Here is a 25,252-nt window from a genome sequence, read left to right as displayed (position 1 = left end):
TTAACAATCAAGTTATTGACTTTAAGTGCTTACCAATAGCAATATATCGATTTATCGTGACACACCTAGTGTTATAATTGTGTGTTCTATTTTTTTTAAAACTTGATGAGAGACCTGTCTTTTATTATTGGGGGTCGGGGTTAAGAGGGAATCAGGGTATGTGTGTGTGTGTGTGGGGGGGGGGGGGGGGGGGGGGGGGGGGGGGGGGCACCAAAACATATGACAGTCTCTATAAGGGAGGGTGATAAAAAGTAATACACATATTTGGGAAGAGTCATAAGGAAAATATGTACAATGACATGGGGATCATCCAAAAATAGTTCAAGCATTGGAGAGGATCATTATTTTCTGTACATTAGTACAGAAACCTCTGACCCACCACCCCCTGTAATACATGACTGTCCCGTACAGTTAATGTCGGACCTGCAGTCTGGGAAATTCGCAGATTTGAAATTCATTTATATGTTCAACAAACTCCAAAAACATAATCATTGATTAATTAGTAGTATATTAATTAAGATTTTGTTGGTGTGGTGTGATGATCATCCAATTCGATGGTATATACCTGAGAACCTATATCATGATAATATTTGTTATAATACTTTCCTCAAAGTAAGTCATATAGACATACGCTAAAAGACAAGTCCCTTCCACTCACATATAGTCAATAACAATACATTACTTAGATCACTTTATAATTGATATATAATACAACTGATAACCCAGCTGTTAACTTTATAATCTATATTGCCGGAGGAAATATTTCCGTCAGTACAACTTATTAAAAACGGTTTGCATGAGTAAATAGCCTAGTCCATTGATTTTCGCGTGAGATAAGGAAAAGATAGACTACTTTGATTATGTCACAATCGAGATTTAAAGCTTAACAAATCGCCCCCATTTGAACAGAAAGCCCATCGCCCGAGAGCTGTGACGTCACACAATCACAAAGTGTGTGAACTGTCACGCGCAGATTTTTTTCTCACTGCATTAAATTGGGTTTAGTTTCTACACCTTTCACCGGCACAACTTTAATTTGTGTCTTTTTCCAACGGGGACGCTGAACAACTCAAGAAATTAGTGTGTTTTAACAGCACGGTACGTTGTATGATTATATACCAACCACATGGACTCGCTTCCACTCTTGACACACACACTGACATCGCGAAACTGACACGACCCGGTGTCGACACAAATATATCCCTTTGGAAATACGATGTTCGACAGCGTGACAGTTAATTGGCTTTGAAATCATAGACACTGGCATTTCTGCCTAAATGAAACGCCATTTATTGTCGATAGTAGGAAAACTTTTAAAAGAATCAATAATTTAAAAACAGGACAAATTTAAAGGCAGTGATGACATTAACTAACAGGCAGTGTTAAAACGAGGATAATGAATAACGGCGTTTGATGACGTGTTAAAAAGAAATAAGGGATCTGTAAATAATTATTCACTAAATGAGCATCAAATTCATATGATGACTATGTTACCAGCAACCTAACCGTCGTACTCTGATTCATTAAGTTTCGTGAATTATCCGTAACCATAATTATAAATTTATTTTAAAATATTCCATCAGATTGTTTCACAAAGACTTAATCACATGACGCAACCAGGCAGCTATAATTGTTCATACAACAGACAACCGATGTTATTGATCGGCTCATGTATAAGACTTACAACTACAGAGTACGTGAAAGGCTTCGAAATACTGAAAAACACATTACACTGTCAAACTCGTCTCTGCAATGGCAAAATCAAACACAGGTAAAGAAATCTTATTGTTTCTCTAAATGTGGCGGCTTCGGGAGAAGGGTTGAAGTTCAAAAGTAGTCTCCATATTCTAGCAAATATTAACATGACGCGAACGGTTATGACTTGATTAATTTAGTACTGTAGAGTACCGTGCCTGAGTTAATACTTTGGTAGACTCGTATCAAAAATTCCGATGAGTATTTATAAGGAGTGTATATTGTATATGCAGGTTTTACCTGACAGAATGCCAGTTTGATCGCATTTCTGCAGTACATGTACTTCAAAATCTGGGATGGGTTACCACACGCCGAAACAAAATACCGTTGTCTTGTATACGAACTTAATGGATATCTCTGACGCACGCTTCTTATTCAAATTGTATTTCACAGATATAATATTGATATGTTCAATAATAATTTCTAATGGTATTTCGGAAAGACTTTGTGTTTAATATTCATTTGTATATAATGAGCCTATCAGCTTTTTATACATGAAACACCTCCTGCGCGTGTATTTACATTGTTAATGTATATTTATATCATGAATGTGTGTCGCTTTGGCGAGAGTGTTGAAGTCCGAAGTCAGTTTGCCTCATGCATGGCACTCCGTGGGTGTACGTGAATGTTGAAATACGGAAATATATACGTCATAGTTTGTTGCCAATCACGGTTGTGACTGGGGTGAAATGTTATCGGTCACCGAGGGTCAGTAGCGCTACTGCGATTGGGCGACATAACCAGACGAAGGAGAGAGAGCCCAAGCAATATTTGCACACGCGAGCATATTTCATTCACACGGATCTTTTCTTACGGGGATCAAACTGTGTGTACACTGCAAAAGATGGCGGCGTGGTCGGAAAGCTTGTTGTCTCGGTAGACAGTTTCCGGGTATTTCACCGGAATTAGTGTACTGTAGGCCATCCAAAATGACAGAACAGTGTGGATGAGGAGGTTTGTTCGATGCAGGCGATAAAGAGATATATTTGGGTGTCTGTATGTGGTTTTCTCCTTGTTGTGGGTTATTTATGTCTGGTACGGCGAAATGGTGGTGAAGGTACCATATCCCAAATCGGGACCCGAGGGTTTCTCGACCCAAGTGACTACCATGGGTTTTCCGAGGACTACCACACATCTCCAAAACGGAGGAGAGCTACAGCCACACAGCATAAAAAACAGAGGTGCCGAATGGAAACGTGCTTCAACTTCACCCTCTGCAAAAATGGTTTCAAAGTTTATGTGTACCCGCGTCAAAACGCTTACCCAATGTCAAACTCATATTCTAAGATCCTCACATCGGTACAGGAGTCGCGGTTTTATACGCCAGATCCCAAGGAAGCATGTGTGTTTATTCCCGCCATAGACACTCTGGATCAAGATGTGCTTAGTGTAGATTTTATTCGTGATGTACAGTTAAAGTTAGAAGCGCTCCCATACTGGAACAATGGGAGAAACCATATTATATTTAATCTCTATTCCGGTACTTGGCCGGATTATGTGGAAAATTTAGGTTTTGATATAGGAGAAGCAATTTTAGCCAAAGCTAGTATGTCAATTTGGAAATTTAGGCCAGGATTTGACGTTTCTTTCCCTCTTTTTGCCAAAGAACACCCTCAAAAGGGGGGTGAAAAAGGTTACCTCGGTGCCTCATCAAATAATATCCCTTCATCAAGAAACTACCTTCTAGCATTCAAAGGGAAGCGGTACCTCACTGGGATAGGATCGGACACGAGGAATGCATTGTATCATATTCATAATGGAAAGGATATTGTGTTATTGACAACTTGTAGACATGGGAAAGGGTGGCAGAAGAATAAAGACGCTCGATGTGAGAAGGATAATTCAGAATATGACAAGTAAGTTTTTCCCTTTCATTTGCTCGTCAACATGTATGGTGTGAATATGGATGACTTAAAAGTATCCCGATTACATGCCATGTGTTGAAATAAGACCATGTGGTGTGGCAATGATTTAACCTTAACATGTTTTCAGCTGACACACATGCGCCATCGACACAGAGAATGTGTGTCACATTAATGATCATCGGACAGTCTATTACATGCAGACTGCACACGGCCGAGATTTACAGCATGAAAAGTTGCCTCCACATTACACCTTCCTGCTGGTCTAAATGCATTTCGTATTATGTACAGTTGTCACACGGGGCTGAGTGTCCTCTACCTTAGCTTCAATGGGCACAACTCTCAAGTGCATTGGCATTCATCCATAAACTTGTGAAGTTGCATTTCAAGCCCCACCCACCTGTTCACCTGTATATCATAAAACGTTAACCAGTCCATGCCCAAGTACAGGCCGTTCAACAGGAAACATGTTCCTCTATGACTGCCCTCGAGAAATAAACTGCAGATTATTCTGTGGTGAAAATATTTTGTTGGCAGTGTATTGTCTGATCAATTCAATAAATTCTTGACCTGCCTCCTCCCCACCCTCCACAAGGATGTGACAGTGGGTTACAGGGTAAGCGGTTGCTTGTAGCACTGGTGATCTTTGTTTATTTCTAGTGATTTAAAAAAAAATATTTTAATCAACTATTGGCCCTTGACTGAAGCCCCTCCACCCCCGCTCCAATCCCTAACTAATCCTGTCCTGTTCCTCATCCTTCCCTATCTATCATATTTTTGGGGTAGCCTGGTGGTTGTTCACTCTTCAAGCAGATGACCCGGGTTTGATTCCCCACGTGGGGACGATGTGTGAAGCCTATTTCCGCCTTGATTTTGCAGGAATATTGCTAAAATCGGCATAAAACCATACTCACTCAGTCTGCTCTTCCCTACTCGCCTACTCCTGACCCTAAGCCCCACCCACCACTTCCCAGCTATTCCACACACTCATCACCTCCACTTTCCCAGATATTCTTCACTCTCATTCACACACACTTGCCTAGATATTTCTCCTCCCCCCCCCCATACACACACACACTTCTCCAGATATCTCACTCACACACTCACTCACAGACTAACATACACATTCCCATCTCCATCTCCATCTCCATCCCCCCCCCAGGCTGTTCCTAAACTTGATTACCTTTAATGTATAAGAGCCCTCTATCCCCTGTTATTGATTGCGTATTACCTAGGGTATTAATCTCTCAGGTGTCACACACAGCTGTGTATTACTGCTAATTAGCTGTTGTCTAGGTGTTAACAGTTTGGTTGATTCACTCTGTTTATTTATTCATGGATTTGAACAGTTACATAGTCCCAGTTAGCACTTAATAAAGGCTGACTTGATGTTGCCTATTTCAGTTAAACATTCCTTAGCATCCCTTGCATCTCATTTGGGAGTTGCCAATTTCAACTGTCAATCATGTATATTGCATGTATATTGCATGTGTGGCATATATTCACAGTAGTTAACAGCTAAGTGTACAGATGCCCTGGTTTACTTAGCTGTGACGTAATTTGTACCTTGCTGTGTGATCGAAAGTACATAAGTGATGTGTAATTGAATTTCACACATCCTGCACCAAACTCCTGCCCTCACACTGATGGATGAATTGAAGATTGATTCTTCTACAGCAAATACACTTACACAGAGCAAGCCTTTGTCATGCAGCATCCCCAGACATACTGTTACCTGACTGGCCATGTCCATGTAGATCCAATTGTTACAGTGCAGTTACTGTGGCAGACATCATACATTGTTACCATTAATGACACGCTTGGCAACCATGTGGATAATACCAAGGCTTGCAGTGTGTTCACATCAAGTTATCTGGTCAGGTCACTTACAACATGTAATACATTCTGTTACATTCATTTGATTTATGAGTTGTATTTGTAGGTATCTTCTAGTTGTAGTGTGTTATTCTATGGGCTCTAAATATCTTTGTGTTTTTGTGTTGGAAACAATGTGAAACAAATTGTATGACCAAAGATGTTGCATATGTATTTTCCTAATGGCACATATTTTCTGTAGAAAATGTCCAAACTTTGGGAGTAGTGACAGAATAGTTGTATGTGGGTATTGTCAGGGCCATATGTTTTTTATTTATCGGTTTATGAGACCGATTGAAGAAAACCCCCTGAAGTTTCTTTTCAAAAATGGTATTTCAATTTCTTTTTGTTGACTCAGTTTTATAATTTGGTTCAATGAAACAGATCATGAGATTTCATCACTGCTGGTCATAAGAAATAATGAATATGTAAAAATATTTATTCCAGCCGGAAAAAAAATCTATTATCTTTTGCTATCATCCTTCCTTGATGGTGTCACGTACAAGTTTGTTTTTCGTTCTTTAGTAGCAGTATGAATCTGAAAGTTGATTGTTTTGGGGATTGCCTACATTGAATATCAGACCCAAAGGTTATTACAGCAAATATTATGAAATATGAGGACAAGTGTTTATTTGATACAGTGTTACTGATGACCATGGAAGATCAATCTTGTTTTAAACACTTCAGCAAAAGAGTCTCACAGATTTCCAGACAAGTGTTTCAGAATTGAAGTTTGTGTATCTGACAGCATGTATGAGAGCAATTCTGTGACAAAGACAAAGTATTGGTATTGGTATTGTCCCCTTTAATTTTAACACTGAAAGGGGGCATGGGTGGCCCAGTCATCTAAGTCGCCTCAATTCGCTGTGCAGAGTTGCGTCCCTTGGACACGCCCGAAACCTATGATGGTGGGTTCGAATCCCAGTTTGCCCCGATTATATTTCTAGGTTTGTCAGCACCATACCCGTGCTCGTGGGTTTCACCGAAGTGGAAAAAGTCTGAGACACGCATCACTTCAGGCTTTCCTCCCACATTAAGCTGACACGCCATGATATAACTGGAATACTGTTAAAAGCGGCGTTAAACCCAACTCACTCACTCTAACACTGAAAACTCACATGTATTTTTACAATATGTGCTATTGAAACAGTAGTTTACATAAGCTTAAGAGGCACAAGTCCGATCCGTAGTCTTGGAAAGTTGTACAAACGGCCAATTAAAGATCTGTATGAAGTTTCAACAAATTAGCACTCATGCAGCGTCCCAAATTAACGGCACATACCTGAAGTCCATTCCCAGTGTGGCGGTAGTCATGTCTAACAATATGCAGGTAGTTTATTGACATTTCACATCATGGCGTAACAGTGAGCTGGTCGCTGCTGGGGAAGATCACAGGGTTGTTGTTTCGAGACAACCTACTGTGTAGGTCTGGGAGTTGAGTGAACTTGTCAAGGGATGGGCTAATAATCACTAGGCCATTCAGTTCCAGGCAGACCTATGTGATAGTTCAAGTTGAATAAACAAATACAACTAGATTTCCTTGGGGCTGGAGGAGTCACTTGTTAACATGGGTTTATCAAAGCAGTAGACAGACAGTAACGCATTAATAATGTAACGACCTTAATACTAGTGTGACGGACTATTGAGTAATTGCTTTCTTACTCTGTGACACTTGCTTGTATCTGGTTCGTGTCAATGCTTGCAGTACAAATTACTGGAGTTCAAAGAAAGTGACTGTAAGATGTATGACAAGAATGGTTACAGTATTTTCAGCGTTATGGTATTTCTGCTTTGTTATTGGTGTTACAGTGCTTGACTTTGCTTGATGTATAGAGCTTTTCCATGTTGTAGCCGTCATCCCTGGTGGCCATGCTTTCATGGAATTATGGGCATGTATATCATAGCAGTCTGTACTTGTATATATCATGGCATTATGTGCATATGTATATCATGGCACATGCACGTATATCATGGCACATGCACGTATATCATGGCACATGCACATATATCATGGCACATACACATATATCATGGCACATGCACGTATATCATGGCACATGCACGTGTATCATGGCACATGCACGTATATCATGGCACATGCACGTATATCATGGCACATGCACGTATATCATGGCACATGCACATATATCTCAGCATTATGTGCATGTATTTCTTGGCATTGCATGCATATACCATTTTTTTCTACAGAAGTCAATCATGTTTTTATTTCAAACATAGTGATTGTGCATGCGTTGGGGATGTGCTTCATTCTTATTTGCTTTATAGCTGGGGTAGATACATTAGCATTGATTCTGAAGGCTTGTACAGGGGGGTCACCTTATGCATGGGGTCACTTTATATACGGTATATCATAATATCAGTCATATAAGACATTTCCTTTTATGCATAGTATTTTGAAAATCTCAATTCAGGTGTATAAAACTTTAAAATAATATTTGGAAAATGCTCAAAATATTTTGTACTGATTAGAATCAAGGATAGACTTGTTGGACTTCTCATGGCTGATGAAATCACCACCATATATTTCCCAAAACATCCACTGGAATATTCCTCCGGTCACTTATTTTACATGTTTCTGTGTAGCATGATATCTGTTACTGTTATTGCCTGAGTGTGATAGCTTCTATGGAAATATATTTAATTCAGTTTGTAATATGAACTTCAGTTTGGTTGGTTCAAGTCAATACTGACTTCATTAGGATATTTTTGCTATGTGATCTTATGAAATGAATTTTCCAAGACTGACTGTGTTTGGGAGTAGTTTGGATTTCACCCTCATCATTGAATCAACCAATCAGTCAACAGTAATAACTAGTTGTTGATTCTTGTAAAACATGGTTTGGGTATTATGTATCCGATTTTTATCAGCCTAATTTGATTTTTCCATAACATGTTTTAATCAGTTAAACAGAATGTGTAATTATTGCATATTATATATTACCGATGACATATGAAGTACAGTGAAATCCTATAACCATGACTGCAGCTTTCACCCGGATTTAAAAGGTTCACCTATCACGTCAAAGGCCCGGGTTTGATTCGCAAGGATTCCCCACATGGGTACAATGTGTGAAGACAATTTCTGGTGTACCTGCCGTGTATTGCGGGAATATTCCTATTCAATGAAACACTCACTCATTTATGTATGTATACTGTGTGCAGAAGCAGAAATGTAGTGTGTTTGGTGGAGAGAGCACACTACAACATCAAGGGTGTGCAAAAACACAGAGATTGATACGTCAGCAGCCTTAGTTTGTTGCTAGTCCTGCTTGAATGAGAACAAAATGTTGTTAATGTTTATGTCCATTTAGTAATTATTTCCAATCTGTAGGAAATTGGTTCAGAATTACGGCCCTGAAATGTCGATCGACTGCCATCATTGGAGTTGTACTTGTCCTCAGAACAGTTTAGTACTAGTAGTCTCAGGCTAGAGGACGAGCTTGAATTTTAAAGGCAGGTTAGGTGTCTGAAAAATGGCGTGTATGCACCATACAGCCTTTCTGGGTCCACCTGTGGTCAATTGTTGTTCATAATCCATCTTCTGAACATCTGTTATCCCTTGTAATCATTGGCATATAATAGACCCATTAGCCATAAAACAAAAACATTGATGGTTTTGTAATTGTAACAGAGGCGGTCGGGTAGCCTAGTGGTTAAAGCGTTCGCTTGTCACGCTGAAGACCAGGGTTCGATTCCCGACATGGATACAATGTGTGAAGCCCATTTCTGGTGTCCCATACCATGATATTGCTGTAATATTGCTAAAAGCGGCGTCAAACCACACTTGCTCACTCACACACTCAATTGGAATTGTAACACAACAGCCTGATGCTTTTCCTGTCTTGACATCTATGTCCGTGTATATGACACAACTTGTGTAAGGTCACAGTAACATGTCTCATTCTAGAGACAGATATCTGACACAATGACCTAAATGTGATGACGACAATAAGATCAGCAACGAGTGATGCACATTTCATTTGAGGTGATGAAAACAGAATATACCCTAGCTTACATATCCTAAGGGTTCTTGTCAAAAGATTGATCAAACTGCAAAAAACCCAAGTTGATTAGTTTGGGGGTTCAAAACCCATTAAGCCTCTCAGCTTGCATTGATTTCAATGCACAGTGGCCTGCTTAGAAAGGCTTGTAATGACAGTAACTCCCCGTGTGGCTATGTTCATTTGACAAGAGAAGGTTAACGCTGAAGAAATGTACCAGTCATTCTACTGTTAGTTAGACAATTTGAAACCTCTGTAGAATTTATGACATAAAGCTTTTTGAGTAGGTCTTAAGTATGGTGTTAATGGTGGTCGGGGGAGGGTAAATATTTGAACTAAATTTACATGATTTTCTTAGTTGTGGTACCTCCAATTACCTTTTGACAGTAAGAAGTGGTTTATTCAGTGACTAGAGACAGAACATACTGAAGAAGCTGAATATGTCTTCAGTGATCATCATGACAAATACTTGTTTCTTGTTTGTTTTTTAACATTGCACTTCACATATAAAAGATATAAGTAATATTCAGTGAAGATATGCTTTTTCCAGAACCTGTAAGAAATGCATTTGTTTGATACATTTAAGGACTGAAGCCAGTTTTGTTGATGTACAGAGGATATTAGATGAGTGTTCAGCAATATTCCAGCTGTATGAGGGCAATCTGTAAATAATCAAGTCTGGAGCAGACAATCCTGTGATTAATATCATGAGCAGCAAGCCCTGCAACTGGGATACAATGACATGCATCAACCAAGTCAGCGATCCTGACCACCCAATTCTGTTAGTCACCTCTTACGACAAGCATAGTCGCCTTTCACGACAAGCATTGATGGCTGAAGACCTATTCTAACCTGGATCTTCACGGATCCACTTGTTTCTAATGCCCGAGGCAGAATATGTTTTTGTCTGCTTATTGTTTAACATGTTTAGCTCTGCACTCAGCAATATTCCATTAATAAATTCCACTGTAAATATTACAGTTTGGACCACACAATCCAGTGATTGAGCATGTTGGGATTGTGGCATCAACCAAGTCACCTGATTTGATATTCTTGGGGAGGGGGCGAGTGGGCAGGGATTATATATATAAAAATAAAAAAAATCCCTGGGAAGTTATTGAAACAAAATAATGCTTTGTTGGAAATTAGTTGGGAAAAAAAGACAAGAATTACATCTTTTTTGTTTTAATTATAGATAGCTGTAGCTGGAAAATATCTGGTCTCAAAACAAAATCCCATCGAGACAGAAGCTGTGTTTGGGGAAGTAGTGATGTGGACTGGTTTGACGAGCAGGAGCATGGTATTCAGGGCTGGTGGAACCAGTGTTAGACAGAGCCTAGTCAGACCAGACTGTTGACTCACACAATACCAGGTGGAGAATCTAGTGTCCCCATCACTGAGCAGTCATACAAAACCTGAAACAAAAAAACTGAAAATTAATACTTCGGCGAGCCTAGATTTCTTCAGTTCTGAAAATGAAATTCTCTGGTCTCCTTTCTATTATGTATTTAAAGACAGTTCACTGAAAAACTCTATAACCGTTTTTATTTGAGAGAGAAAAAGTTAGTCACCTGATCAGCCTGTTGTTAGAGATTACAGTCTCACACTCAGCATTATCTCAAACATTACTTGTCAGTTAGGTCGGGGGTGGGGGGGAGGGAAAGAGAACAACTTTGTGTTCTTGATTATTGCACCCATATAGTGACATGCATGCATATGTGTAAGTTTGTGTGTTGCTGCTTGTACTTGTCCGGAGAAATGCAGGTTTTATAGTGCTAGCCAACTGAGATACCATGCTGCAATTTAATAGATTTTCTCATCTGTAAATATTTTACATTTACAGTAAACTGCGGCTATAACGAACACGCTTATAACGAACTGACGGATATAACGAACTTTTTGGTCCAGACTACTTGCTGTAGTCATGCTGTATATGTACATATAACGGTTATAACAAACTAAAATTAGTAGTCCCTTTGAGTTTGTTATAACCGTAGTTTAGTGTATTTTTATATCCATATTCAGCATGTTCAGTCAAAATGACCTAGAATATATAATCAATATCATGTTTGTTTTCATTTTTAATTACGTTCAACTACCCCCCAAAAATGTTAATTCACAAATTATCAGATTACTTATGTGACATTTTGTCCTTACACAGAAATTTTGAACCTGAAAAATGCATAATAAATTATCTTAAAGTTCGAGTTTTGTCGCAGCAACAATTTGAAAAGAAAACTGTCTGTTAACACTTGTACAGAGACTTGTGAATAAACTGCGAGGGTGGTAGGAGCTGGTGGTTACGGGTGGTGAGTCAACAGCTGAGTCACGGGGAGACAGGGCAAATCAAACATCGCTGTCACCCCCCACTACTCGGGGACACGACTCACACTAAGGAGACAGGAACACGGGGCAGGGGTTACCAGTGATTGTGTGGAGTAGGCAATAATTAACAACTCACAACCCATCCTTTGATAAATCAGTACTACCAGTAGTAGGGAGCAGTGAGGGACGGGTGTTTGGAGCTGTGTTGGTCAGGGTGAGGGGTAGTCTAGAGAACTGGGGGTAGCAATGTGGGTGAGGTTGACTCTAGAGAACTAGGGGTAGCAATGTGGGTGAGGGGTAGTCTAGAGAACTGGGGGTAGCAATGTGGTTGAGGTTGAGTCTAGAGAACTGGGGGTAGCAATGTGGGTAAGGTTGAGTCTATAGAACTGGGGGTAGCAATGTGGGTGAGGGGTAGTCTATAGAACTGGGGGTAGCAATGTTGGTGAAGTTGAGTCTAGAGAACTGGGGGTAGCAATGTGGGTAAGGTTGAGTCTATAGAACTGGGGGTAGCAATGTGGGTGAGGTTGAGTCTAGAGAACTGGGGGTAGCAATGTGGTTGAGGGGTAGTCTATAGAACTGGGGGTAGCAATGTGGTTGAGGGGGAGTCGGGAGGGAGGGGGGGGGGAGACGGTGGTTGAAGTGATGTGTAGTCCTGATAATAAATGGGGGGTGGGGTATGGGGGGGAAGAGACTACATTATGACTATTATTTCAAATGTCAACCCATTACAGGATAGACGTTTCGATCTTAGTCATTATAACTGCATTTATATGTTGATGGGCAAGTATTTTACGGCTGGTTTGTATTTCCTCATTACTGTCTGGAAATCCTAGTCTGGATGTAGAAGAGCATTGTTGGGCTGACATAAGAGCATTGATAGCCCTTGCTTAAGTGCCTCTTACCTACTGTCCACAAGAACAAATCGGTGAGACACAGTAGAACCCATTACCAAATGGCCAAATCTTTAAGGGATCTTTCCTGTGAAGTAGGCTTTCATATAAGCTAATATAAATTATGAATTGATTTAATTCAACTCCAAATACCCTGCATGTTGTTATCTTAATGTTTGCTTATTTAACATCTATAGCAGAATATTCAATAATCCACTAGTCACCATGGCAACAGTATTTATTCACCATGCAGCGACTGTTTGGTTACCTGCTGCATTTCTGTTACTATGGCAGTGAAGTCCACTGACACCACATGAATCGGGGGAGGGTGTGTCTAGAATAAGTCCTCAGCAACCTACGCTTATCATCAGAGGTAACTATTTGGATCTGTTGGTCAGGCCGGACGACCTGGTTGTCAACAGATCCCAACATCATAGGTCACTGTTCATCACACAAACCACTGGTTTGTCTGGTCCAGACTTGATCATCTACAGGCGGCTGTCATATCTTGAAAATTGTGCAGCATTAAACAACAAACAAAATCTTTATTCCACCCTTTTATGTTCATTATTACATTTACTTCTTAAAGTAGATTGTATGGGTGGGAGGTGCTACCTGTGTTCGCAAACACCTGGTGTCATCTCTGATTTTCAGTCATCCATTCATAAAGTTTTCACTGCTATTTTGCCTTTAACTCCCAATGGAATCTGCTTCATCGGATAATCGAGACTGGTTATTCTCTGGTGTTGATGTTTTATGATTATTAGTTGTTGAAACGAGCGAGTGAGTGAGTGAGTATGGTTTTACGCGGCTTCTAGCAATATTCCAGCATTATCACGACGGGGGACACCAGAAATAGGCTTCACACATTGTACCCACGTCGGGAATCGAACCTGGGTCTTCAGCGTGATGAACAAACGCTTAAACCGCTGGGCTACCCGCCCGCCCCTAGATGATGAAGCACCATCAGTGATCAGAGGTAGGGTACGCTTAGGCTAGGATACAGAAATATGACTTTGTGCGCTATTCTGTGGGTGAGACGGAGTGTGAATCTGTGCTTACCCTCTGCCGAGTGGTCTATTGTCCATGGCACGAATCCTCTCACAGGTCACCGGCATGCAAGGAGATTACTGCCCTGGGCATTCATATCAAGGCAGAATCACTCAAGTAGTCTTGTGGTGTCATATGTATTTAGAACATTGGTGTCAATATATGCCCATATACCACAGTGCCAACTACTGCTGTCACTGACAAGCTAGATCTGGTGGGCGGATCACACCCCTCAACATGGACAATCATAGACTGACAATCGTACATTGACAATCGTACATTGACAATCATACATTGACAATCACTCATTGCCGTCATACTGACTGTTGTACATTGGGCTTTAACTTCACATTTGGGTGAGTAGCCTGGTGGGTCAGGTGTTTGCTCGCTGGTCAGAGAAAGGTCACTGTGTGAAACCCATGTTTTAATTTAAGACTTTGTAATCTATGTTTATCTTGGTGTCATTGTCTGATAGTATACAGGTCAACATTTTGGTGTCATTTTCTGATAATACAACGGTCAACATATTTGGTTTCTTTTTTTAATACACACGTCAGCATCTTGGTGTCATTTTCTGATAGTACACCAGCCAATATCTTGATGTCATTTTCTGATAGTACACTAGCCAACATCATGGTGTCATCTTCTGATAGTACACTGATCGTGGTACTCATGGTTTTCACTAAAGTGGTAAATCCCTGTGGTAAACAGACCTGCATTGCTTCAGGCTTACCTCCTACATTGAGGTGACATGCGGTGATATAACTGACATACTGTTCATAGCAGAGCTGAACCAGACTCACTCACTCACTCACTCACTCACTCACTCACTCCCTCTTGGTATAACTTTTTTACACATACAGTAGCAAGCCCAGTAGTTGAGAGTTCAATCATCATGTTGAAGGCCATGGTTCAATGCCCTACATTAGTTCAATGAAGGCATTTGGTAAAAGTCTAGCAAGACCATCCTCATACAGACTGTGCACAAATCTACACCTTAGTGTCATGCTCTAATAGAAGTCTTCAACTTTGCATAATTTTCTAATTGTCTTCACGCAAAAGGAATATGAAGTTGTGCAAGAATTGGAACCAAGGTGTGAAAGAGGAAGTTTGTAAACGGTAACACGTCCAACAGGAAATTGATACATTGGGAACTTCTTGACAAGGATGCATCAACTTGAGGAATCATTACCACGCATACGTCTATAAGTGTGAAACCTGCAGGCTGCAAAACGTCTTCAGGCAATTCCATGAAAAAACAGGGATGAGTTACATAAGGAAGGGAAATAGGAGCAAGAAAAGATTCAGGTTTTTGTCCTTTGTTTGGCCTTCGTATGTTTGAACAATGTTGTGTTTGTTCTGAAGTGTCATGAACATGTGTTTAGCAAGAGATACGCTTTCCACCTAGCATGGAATCAGTGTGAGATGCTGGTGCTGCTGCAGCATGCCGATGAAGCATGTCTGACGGTAGTGATTATGTAGTGTTATTGCAATCTCTAGACGGGATCATACGGCTGTCAACCCTTGACACGAGGAGGTCAGATGCAGATTATGACATAGTCAAGGATTATAGACATGAAGGGGGATCAGTTGAGGCTTCACTCAGCAGTGAGTGACTGTTGAGTAGACTTGATGGGCAGTTTCATCTCATTGGGGGGCTGGTGAGGTAGCCCAGTGGTTAATCCATTCACTTGTCTCGTCGAAGGCCCAGGATTGATTCTATATGTGGTTACAATGTGTGAAGGCTATTTCTAGTGTCCCTGGCTGTCAATGTTGGTGGAATATTGCTGAAGATGGTGTAGAATCACTCACTCACTTACTCAGGTTTCCCTTGGCTTGTTGGCCGTGATACATGTAAATTCAGCTCCATTAAGGACAAGATGGACTTTAGACTTGACACACGTTTATCGCCCTTGGCTGGTTGGGTTTTATGTAAATTTGAATCAAACTTTCAAAATTGGAAAATAATCCATATATTTTTCTTAACAAAGTCAGACTTCATTGGTTTCACCCTAGCAGCAAGGAATGTCAAACTTTTACCTTGATGTTTAATTAGCATGTTGAGTACCATCGCAAGTTCAATTTTGTGAGTGAAGAAGTACACTGTCCGATACAAATTAATGTGTGCATATTTTCAGCACATGCTGATACCAGATACAAAGAGAATGAAAGGTCCATGGCTGCATGGGAAGGGAAGTAAATTGAATAAACGTTTTAACAGTTGTGATTTTGTACATGACATTATGATGACTCAAAGATCATGTGGTGTGAACCAGTTTGCTCTCCAGTCAAGTTCACAGCTGAATGATATAATCAACTAGTGCAGAAATAACATTGTGGCATGTTTGCTATAGAGGTGAGTTAGGGCATGTATTGTAATTGTGTGACCTTGTCTGGATCTGGTAGTTTAGGTCTGTCCATGTCCTCTTGACCCATATTGTTTTCATTCATGTCAGTTTGATTCATGTCCTTGATTTGTCCTTAGTTCTCTGTCCTCTGGGGCCAAGTGTCCTTGATCCCCAATTTCTAGATTGAAGTCTTTGGTCTTTTTCCTCTAGATTCAAGTCAGTGGTCCGTGTCTTCTTGGACCTATCCTCTAGATTCAAGTCAATGGTCCCTGTCTTCTTGGACCTATCCTCTAGATTCAAGTCAATGGTCCCTGTCCTCTTGTACCTATCCTCTAGATTCAAGTCAATGGTCCCTGTCCTCTTGGACCTATCCTCTAGATTCAAGTCAATGGTCCCTGTCCTCTTGTACCTATCCTCTAGATTCAAGTCAATGGTCCCTGTCCTCTTGTACCTATCCTCTAGATTCAAGTCAATGGTCCCTGTCCTCTTGTACCTCTCCTCTAGATTCAAGTCAATGGTCCCTATCCTCTTGGAACTATCCTCTAGATTCATGTCAATGGTCCCTGTCCTTTTGGACCTATCCTCTAGATTCAAGTCAATGGTCCCTGTCCTCTTGGACCTATCCTCTAGATTCAAGTCAATGGTCCCTGTCCTCTTGGACCTATCCTCTAGATTCAAGTCAATGGTCCCTATCCTCTTGGACCTATCCTCTAGATTCAAGTCAATGGTCCCTATCCTCTTGGACCTATCCTCTAGATTCAAGTCAATGGTCCCTGTCCTCTTGTCAGTTATTGGGGACATGAGACTGAAGTAGTCTTTTTTCATTTAGGTTTCTCTTGTTCCTAGATTTGCAAATGTTGCCTCTTTTGACATTCCATGTCAAGGATGTTATAGAAAGACTTTCATCTTGATGTTCTTGTCTTGTGGAGTTACTCTGTAAAAAGTAAGAAGAAAGTAAACAAGGATTATGCTATGGAAATACCATGTGCGTATTCAAAATGTTTCAGTGCCAAAACTAGCAGGTCCTCATTATTCAGTAAGTGTTTGTTTTTTTAACTGACAAGCTGTATGTTATATAATAAGACTTTGCACGAAACGCCCCTGAGCTTGACTGGGCCTCAGTGTAGGTAAATCTTTGGTCACATGGATAGATGGAGAAGCACCATCATGGCCACAGTCATTCTCTGAAGCAGTGACTTGGTTACCATGGTTACTGTTAGGGTATTGCAGGTCAAGGTTAGAACCCAAATACCCCTTTCGTGTAAGCCCTGACCTATGCGGCTCAGTCTGGGACATGTCCGTGATTGTTGTTCATGCTGTCAACCATTGGTTGGTGTGGTGCAGATTCTATCCTGCAGGCTGTCGGATATGCTTGGAATAGAGCTGACAGTGGTGTTCATCCACATTCACTCCCATGTTTCAAAATACATGTATTATGTGTATCACTCCCCGCGGGGATTCCAGGTCGGAATATGTCTCCAGGGACTTTTGCTGGTTGCATCATGTGGGGATTTTTGGTCAGAATAGGTCCCTAGCAACCTTTGCTTGTCGTACCCTGTGGGTATATCCGAGTTGGAATAGGTCCCCAGCAACCTATGCTTGTCGTACCCCGTGAGTATATCCGAGTTGGAATAGGTCCCCAGCAACCTATGCTGGTTGCACCCTGTGGGTATGTCCGAGTTGGAATAGGTCCCCAGCAACCTATGCTTGTCGTACCCCGTGAGTATATCCGAGTTGGAATAGGTCCCCAGCAACCTATGATGGTTGCACCCTGTGGGTATATCCGAGTTTGAATAGGTCCCGAGCAACCTATGCTTGTCGTATCCCGTGAGTATATCCGAGTTGGAATAGGTCCCCAGCAACCTATGCTTGTCGTACCCCGTGAGTATATCCGAGTTGGAATAGGTCCCGAGCAACCTATGCTTGTCGTACCCCGTGAGTATATCCGAGTTGGAATAGGTCCCCAGCAACCTATGTTTGTCATACCCTGTAGGTACATCCGGGTTGGAATAGGTCCGCATAACCTTTGCTTGACTATGAGATGAATAAATGACTCAGGTGGTCAGCCTCCTTGACTTGGTTGATTGTGTGTCATCTTACCCTGATGTGGATCGCTGCTTATAATATCAATAGTCATGTTAGTTCCTGCTTTCACCATTGACCCGTGAATCTAATACAACTACAATTTCTTCATGTTCTCTCAAGCCTCTGGATTTACGAACCTTACTGATAAGTTTAAGTTTGTGTACCTAATCTCACTAATGATGTAATTCATGTTTGATCACAAAATTCTGATCTCATTATATGCATGGCAGTAGGAAGGCCATCAATTATACATAGTCATGCATCAGTGTATATTCTGAGATGCAATTAGGATATGATATTTGCAAAATGTCAGATAATGGTGGCTTGCCAGTTGTTTTCATCTTTTCTCAATCTTTGCCAGTGAACCTGTATTTCTGTTTGGATGCATGGTCCCAAAAATGGTATCACCAAAGCATGATCACGTAGCTTTAGTCTATATTTGTTCATATACAGCATAGCTTTGGGCCATATTTGTTCATATACAGCATAGTTTGGGCCATATTTGTTCACATACCGCATAGCTTTGGGTTATATTTGTTCATATACCACATAGCTTTGGGCCATATTTGTTCATATACCGCATAGCTTTGGGCCATATTTGTTCATATACCGCATAGCTTTGGGATATATTTGTTCATATACCGCATAACTTTAGGCTGTACTTGTTCATGTACCACATAGCTTTATGCTACATTTTTTCATACATCACATGGCTTTAAATTTCACAACAGTATTCTTCTGTATTTCCCTCTCGATTAAAAACATTCAGTGATGAAAAACCCTTCACAAATGGATTGATATAAGATGTGAGAAGGGAAGCAACTCACCGACTTGTCATTCACACTAAGCATCGTATTTCTTTCATTCTGGTTTGTATTTCACTCAAACAACCCACATTTGATATTTCCAGCAAAAAATATTTTCCAAATTTGTTTCATGTTCACACATAATTTGACAATTGGGACTTTCACAGAATAAATGTCAAATAGGTAAAAAAAATTCTGACAATCCAAAAAGGGAAAATGAATTTAGAGGTGGGTGTATTGTGTCATGTAAGTCTCATTATTGCTAATAAGAACAAAACAAATTTAATAAATTATGTTGTGTGCATTATGTTGATGTAGAATGTAATTCCTTTCTGTCATTTGTAGCAAATTTTGAAACATTGTTGTAACCTTCAGCTGTTGTGGAGCATTTCCAGATCATTCAAATTTAACAGCCCTTGAAATTCAGAAAATAGGCATTTATGTGTTTGAGTAAATTGGAAGATATGTTTGGAATGGTGCTGTTGTTTGACTGTTAACATAACATTATATTTGTTTAAATATAATTAATTTTTCAGTGAAAATAGTTTCATGAAATAGACAGAATATTTTTTAACAAAATGGAATAAAAATATTTTAAAAATAAATCAATGTTTCACAGGTGTTTGGCAAATGATTAACAAGATGGTTTTGATTATGACATTTCTGCTCATGTTTGACAAACTGGCCCTGAGATGAATGTATGTTTAAGTTACAGATCTAAATATACAATGTAATTACTAAACCAGTCCACACGCCATGTTTAGCAATTTTTTCCAGACATCCTCCATAATAAAAAAAGACCAGCTTACATTTGGAAACAATTTAATCCAGTTTTTGTGGGCTTGCTTTCAATTTACATAAACTTTATCGGTATGCCTGTATTTGACTGCATTATCGTGTATGATATGGATGTAATATTTGAAATTATACGGTATGGGAACCAGAGACATTTGGAAGCAATTGGAAGTTAGGTTATTGTGGGATTTGCTTTCATAGACTTAAATAGGCTTGGACCCACCTCAGTTCTGCCAGTGTTTCCCAACCAGTTTCGCTGGAATTTCTCCTTTTTATTGACACAAGGTGCTTGATGACTCTAGAAAAATGTTCAGTCTTGTTTGTATATGTTTTAAAAAGTAGGCAATTAAAAGCATGTGCAGTGGGCAGCCCTCCTGTGTAACCAAGTACAGACGAGTAAAAAAGATTGGACTTTTTGTTCTTTTTAAAAGAAATTTTATTACAGACATAAGTTTTCTATAACTTTTCTGTAAACATTGTGAAGATTTTGAATGAGTTCTTGAGAGGAGGATTGTGGGATTGGGCTTAATTGCACTTGAAAATTTAAAAAGACTGGTTGCCATGGATACACTTTCCGGCCTAGACTGTTATTTACACAATGACTGTTTTGTAAAGGTTTTATGAAAGGCATTGCTTGGTCTTACTGTTGGATAGATGGATTTCTCTGCAACTGGCAGGATGTTACAGTTTATTTTCCTACTGAAATTTTATCTATTACTATGCCAGTACTAATAGTTCACAAATAGTTTATAATATGGCAAACACTGTCATCTGAAGTGAGGGGCCGAGGCCTAGCCAAATAGGGTGTGCGTTCAGTTGTCCTGGAACCAAGTTTCAATTCCAACTTTAGGTACAGAACAGGGTTTGAGTGATCCAACTTCACTTCTTGAGTGCATGTCTTGTTTTTCCCTGCACTCACCCTAAGATTTGGTTTGTATACTTCACAGGATATTTTAAATTTAAATTGAAAACATCATTGTTAATTTTGATTTGTATATCATTTTGAATTAAATTTTTCATGTGGTTAAAATGTTGCTAGAAGGGGGAAAAGTATGTAACCAATCACAACTGTAGTCTATAGGTCAAAGTGTTTGCTTGCCATGCCAAATTCCGTGTTTGATTCACCACATGGTTACGATGCTAGAAACCTTCTTGCCATGATATTGCTTGAAAACTGCTAAGTGTGACATAAAACCACGCTCTCTTTCTTCTTTCTCTCGGGGGAACGGGTGGCCCAGTCGTCTAAGGCGCTGCGATTCGCTGTGCAGAGTTGCGTCCCTTTGGCACGCCAGAAACCTATGATTGTGGGTTCGAATCCCGGTTCGCCCAAATTATGTTTCTAGTTTTTGTCAACACAATACCCTTGCTCGTTGGTTTCACCGAAGTGGTAAATGTCTGAGACCTGCATCACTTCGGGCTTTCCTCCCATATTAAGGTGACACACCGCGATATAACCGGAATACTGTTAAAAGCGGCGTTAAACTCAACTCACTCACTCAAAACACTCTCAATGCAATGTTTTGAAAGAAGTTTGTTAGCCTCTTTCCATGTTACTTTGCAGTCACACTGTCAGATGCAATGGCTTGGTGTGGAGGATATTGATGAAAAACTCATCTTTTATTCAAAGATAATGTAAGATACTGGATATTAATGATGGCACATCTCTTGGTAATTTGAGCATTCTTCATGCATGGATTATGATGAAGACAGCATAACCGAAAATATGATTCTTGGAAGCCATGGTAACTGGTTGTCAAGAAGGCAGGGTAGTGCTGAAAAACTATGAACTGCCATACTTTTTTGTTGGTATAGAGTGGTTTAAACGTTATGCACTGATAAATATTGCTGACTTGCAGTGGGAATCGGAACTAGAATGTGTGGAATACCTCTATCCCTCATCGAGGAGGAGGGGGAGATACGCCGGCAGGAAAGCATGTACACTGATTACCCTCCAACTGTCAGCAGGCAGTGATGCAATTGTCCTCCCTTTCAGAATGACACTGTCAGCACTTTCTGACATTGAGGCCCTGAATGGGTGCTGTCACAATTAGTTAAGGAAGGGAGGCCCTTAATAGGTGCTGTTCCCCATCAGATTGTGAAGGGGAGGCCCTGAATGGGTGCTGTGGAATCAGTTCAGCAGTGGGAGGCCCTGAATGGGTGCTGTCAGTGTAGAGAGATGACTTCTATCAGTGCTTCAATAGGAATATACAAGTTCTCTAGCCCAAGTGTTCAAAGCAATGGGAGCACAAAGATGATTCTGAGACCCATACATCAACATAGACTTAAGACCGCTTTCTACAAGTGGGCTATGACTGTTGCTGGTGTAGACCTATTCTTGTCTCAGCAAAAATCAGCCTGTGAGATTGTAATACCATCCCAAGGGTCTCATAACTGAGTTGCATTGAGATGGTCTTTAAGCAATCTATGATGGCTTGGTGCATCGGAAAATCCTTTAAACAGAAACTTGCCATGTGGGTTCACTGTAATCGCTCTCCAGGGCCTTTGCCAAACTCTAGCCTAGTCTCCTGTTCAGAGTGAAAAAAAATGCTTGTGAGAATTATCCTGAACTGGTTCAAAAACAAGACTTTTGTAAAGAGAATATCAGCTCTTGTGTGCTGAAACACTCTCATACTGACTGGAGAATTGTGGTACTGCATAGGTGTTCTGCATGGATCGTGAGTGTCCATGTCTGCGAGATACTGCTAACATCAAAGTTCAACTCAACTCACATGTAACCACTGATGATATCTTTATTTTTACCACAGCTTTCATAGAGCATGTAATGTGAAAGGCCTACTGTATAAAAAACTGCGTACACAGGATCTCTCCGTAAAATGATTCCTAAAAATATTAATTAAAATCACGACAATCATTACGTTTGTGCAAACAATTTTGAAATGACCTATTTGCTCTGCAACTCTCAAGTTTCATTTTATGAGGAACATGATATAACAAAATTTTATGGTTCATTTGGTAAGAATCCTGAGTGTGTATGCCTTATGTCAGGTGATCAAATAATGGCCTTTTATTGGTTGAGAGAGGGAGTCAGGCAGTGTAATCTATCCAGAAGTAAGAGGGCTGTCGCCACCAGTCTGTCACCAGCAGCACTCCACACTCGCTGGACACTGGGAAGTGAGATGTGTGTCGATACCCTGTCTAAAAATCTATGTCCCCATTCACAACTAAGTGATTTATTATGTAAGGTCCATGTCATGTATTCTGTCATGCTGTCATATTGAGCAAGTATGGAAATAAGCAGAAAGCGCTCAGCTGTAATTAAACATTTAGAAGCCAGCATCCGGTTTATTTGTGCACATTGGTTTGAGACATAAAAACTGGTCACCATTCACAGATAGAAGTTTTATAACAATTGATCTTAGGGTGTGGAACAGGTCTAACAGTATGATGAATGGGGAAATATTATTTTGATATTGGCAGTTAAGTACTTGAGTGTTCAGGTTACAATGATAATGTCACTAGGGCCAATGATACTATTCAGTGTCATCACCATTTTGTCATGGGTTAACAGCATGATGTCATGCGACAATAGCATGATGTCATAGGACAATAGCATAATGTCAGGGGACAGTAGCATAATGTCATGGGACAGTAGCATAACATCATGGACAATAGTATAATGTCATGGGACAGTAGCATGATATCATGGACAATAGCATAATGTCATGGACAAAAGCATGATGTCACGTGACAATATGATGATGTCATAGGACAAAAGCATGATGTCATAGGACTATAGCATAATGCCATGGGACAGTAGCATAATGTCATGGGACAATAAATAGCATAATATCACGCGACAATAGCATGATCTCATGGGACAGTAGCATGATGTCATGGGACAGTAGCATAATGTCATGGACAATAGCATTATGTCACAGAAAAATAGCATAATGTCATGGCAAATAGCATAATGTTATAGGACAATAGCATATCTTGTCACATTTAAACAAAGTTGTGTCTAAGGAATGACAACTGTACCCATACCTCCGCTTCAAAAGGGATTTTGAGTGTAATAAACCACTGCATCTTGCTGTTCTGAGTTATATCCCTTTGCTGTGCCAGGATTCACTGGTCATGAGTGCAAGTCCAAGAATTACCTTGATTATTGTCCTTAGTTTGTGAACAACATATCCATTCTCATGCTTGTGGATTTCTTCAAAGCGTTAGACATTTAGTACCTTCAGCATGTTGGCTTTCACCCTATATTTAGCTGACACTACATGATAAAACTTAACACTGTTCAAAGCTGCTCTAAACCCACTTCACTCCTCCCTATGTGTGAATGTGCATAATTTAGCTCTGTAGATGGAACAAATACACAAATACACTGATAGTTTGAGAATGTTCAGCCAAGGAGTTAATTCATAAATACAGAAAACATCGTACATAAACATTCCACATTAGCAAGCATTCAGCTTCAGAATGGGAAAAACAACATGGGCAAAATGCTTACTCTGCTGTTCACCTCGAGACTTATTAAGAACTTGTAAACTGAAACCGTTGACTTCTAATTAAACAAAGTATTTGTTCCCTTGATATGTGAAAACATTGGATTCTGACCTACACTAGTTACAGTGAGTGTTAGCCATGAAAGATCACCTATCTAGACGGAGACAATGTTCGGAAGGCTATATCAACCCAGCACTAATTTCACTGGGCCTGTTTGTCAGAAAAACGTCTCGGACTTCTCAGGAAGTTGTACTTGTTCAATGTTTCGAAAATAACTCTGGAATGTCAAGAAAATGAAAGAGAAGTTTTTTCTTCAAGCAGGCGATGTCTGAAATTACCAGTTAGTTTTGTACAGGGAGTCGCAACAGCCTGGCTACACCTGCTAGATGCAATGCAGCCATAATTAGATAGCCCTTGAGAATTAATGGGGGAAAATTTAAACTGGAGGAAAACTGAAAGAAAAGTACATGCCAGAATCTTTGTAGTTGTCCATATAAAATTGGTTTGTCTGACATCCTAATTGGATGTGTCTACTTTTTGCTGTTTGTTCATATTGTTTCTTAGAATCATTGTAGTTTTGTTGTTGTGCATCTTTAATTTATTATCATCCTCATCCACTCTTTGTATTAATATCTGCTTTTTGGTAACACACACCTGTACACACCTTGTTTATTTAATGTAAATTCTAAGAGAGATTGATTTTTTTTAAGCTTTTTGATTTTTTTCATTGTATTTTGGGATAAGTTGCTCTATTTAGCTTCTGAATCTCAAGTTTCTGTTTAGTTTACATTAATTTTAGAATCATTTTTATTTGATGAGTGTGTTTTCAGCTGCTTTTTCACAAATTTTAACATTTCAGAGTTCCCTTGACAAGTTGTTTTAATGCCGACTTAGAAAAAGTAGATTGAAGAAATATTATTTTGTCCTGTTTGCTTAGAAGATTCCTAAAGAATCTACCTCACAGACAGT

General features: G+C 39.9%; 1 protein-coding gene across 1 annotated transcript in view; it reads left to right on the top strand.

Annotated features, from left to right (window-relative positions):
• Nucleotides 1-2,548: 2,548 nt before the first annotated feature.
• The window catches only part of LOC139475282 (exostosin-1b-like), a 143,035-nt gene continuing 120,331 nt past the window's right edge, over nucleotides 2,549-25,252 (top strand). Inside the window, exon 1 of the mRNA XM_071258517.1 lies at nucleotides 2,549-3,611. Coding sequence (XP_071114618.1) covers nucleotides 2,719-3,611 — 893 coding nt within the window. The 5' untranslated portion in view covers nucleotides 2,549-2,718. The remainder of the gene's footprint in view (nucleotides 3,612-25,252) is intronic.

This window comes from Haliotis cracherodii, unplaced genomic scaffold (assembly GCF_022045235.1).
Source record: "Haliotis cracherodii isolate W230 unplaced genomic scaffold, xgHalCrac1.p SCAF_1, whole genome shotgun sequence".
Taxonomy (NCBI): Eukaryota; Metazoa; Mollusca; class Gastropoda; order Lepetellida; family Haliotidae; genus Haliotis; species Haliotis cracherodii.
The sequence above is the reverse complement of the archived record's forward strand: the minus strand, read 5'-3'. Positions and strand labels throughout refer to the sequence as shown.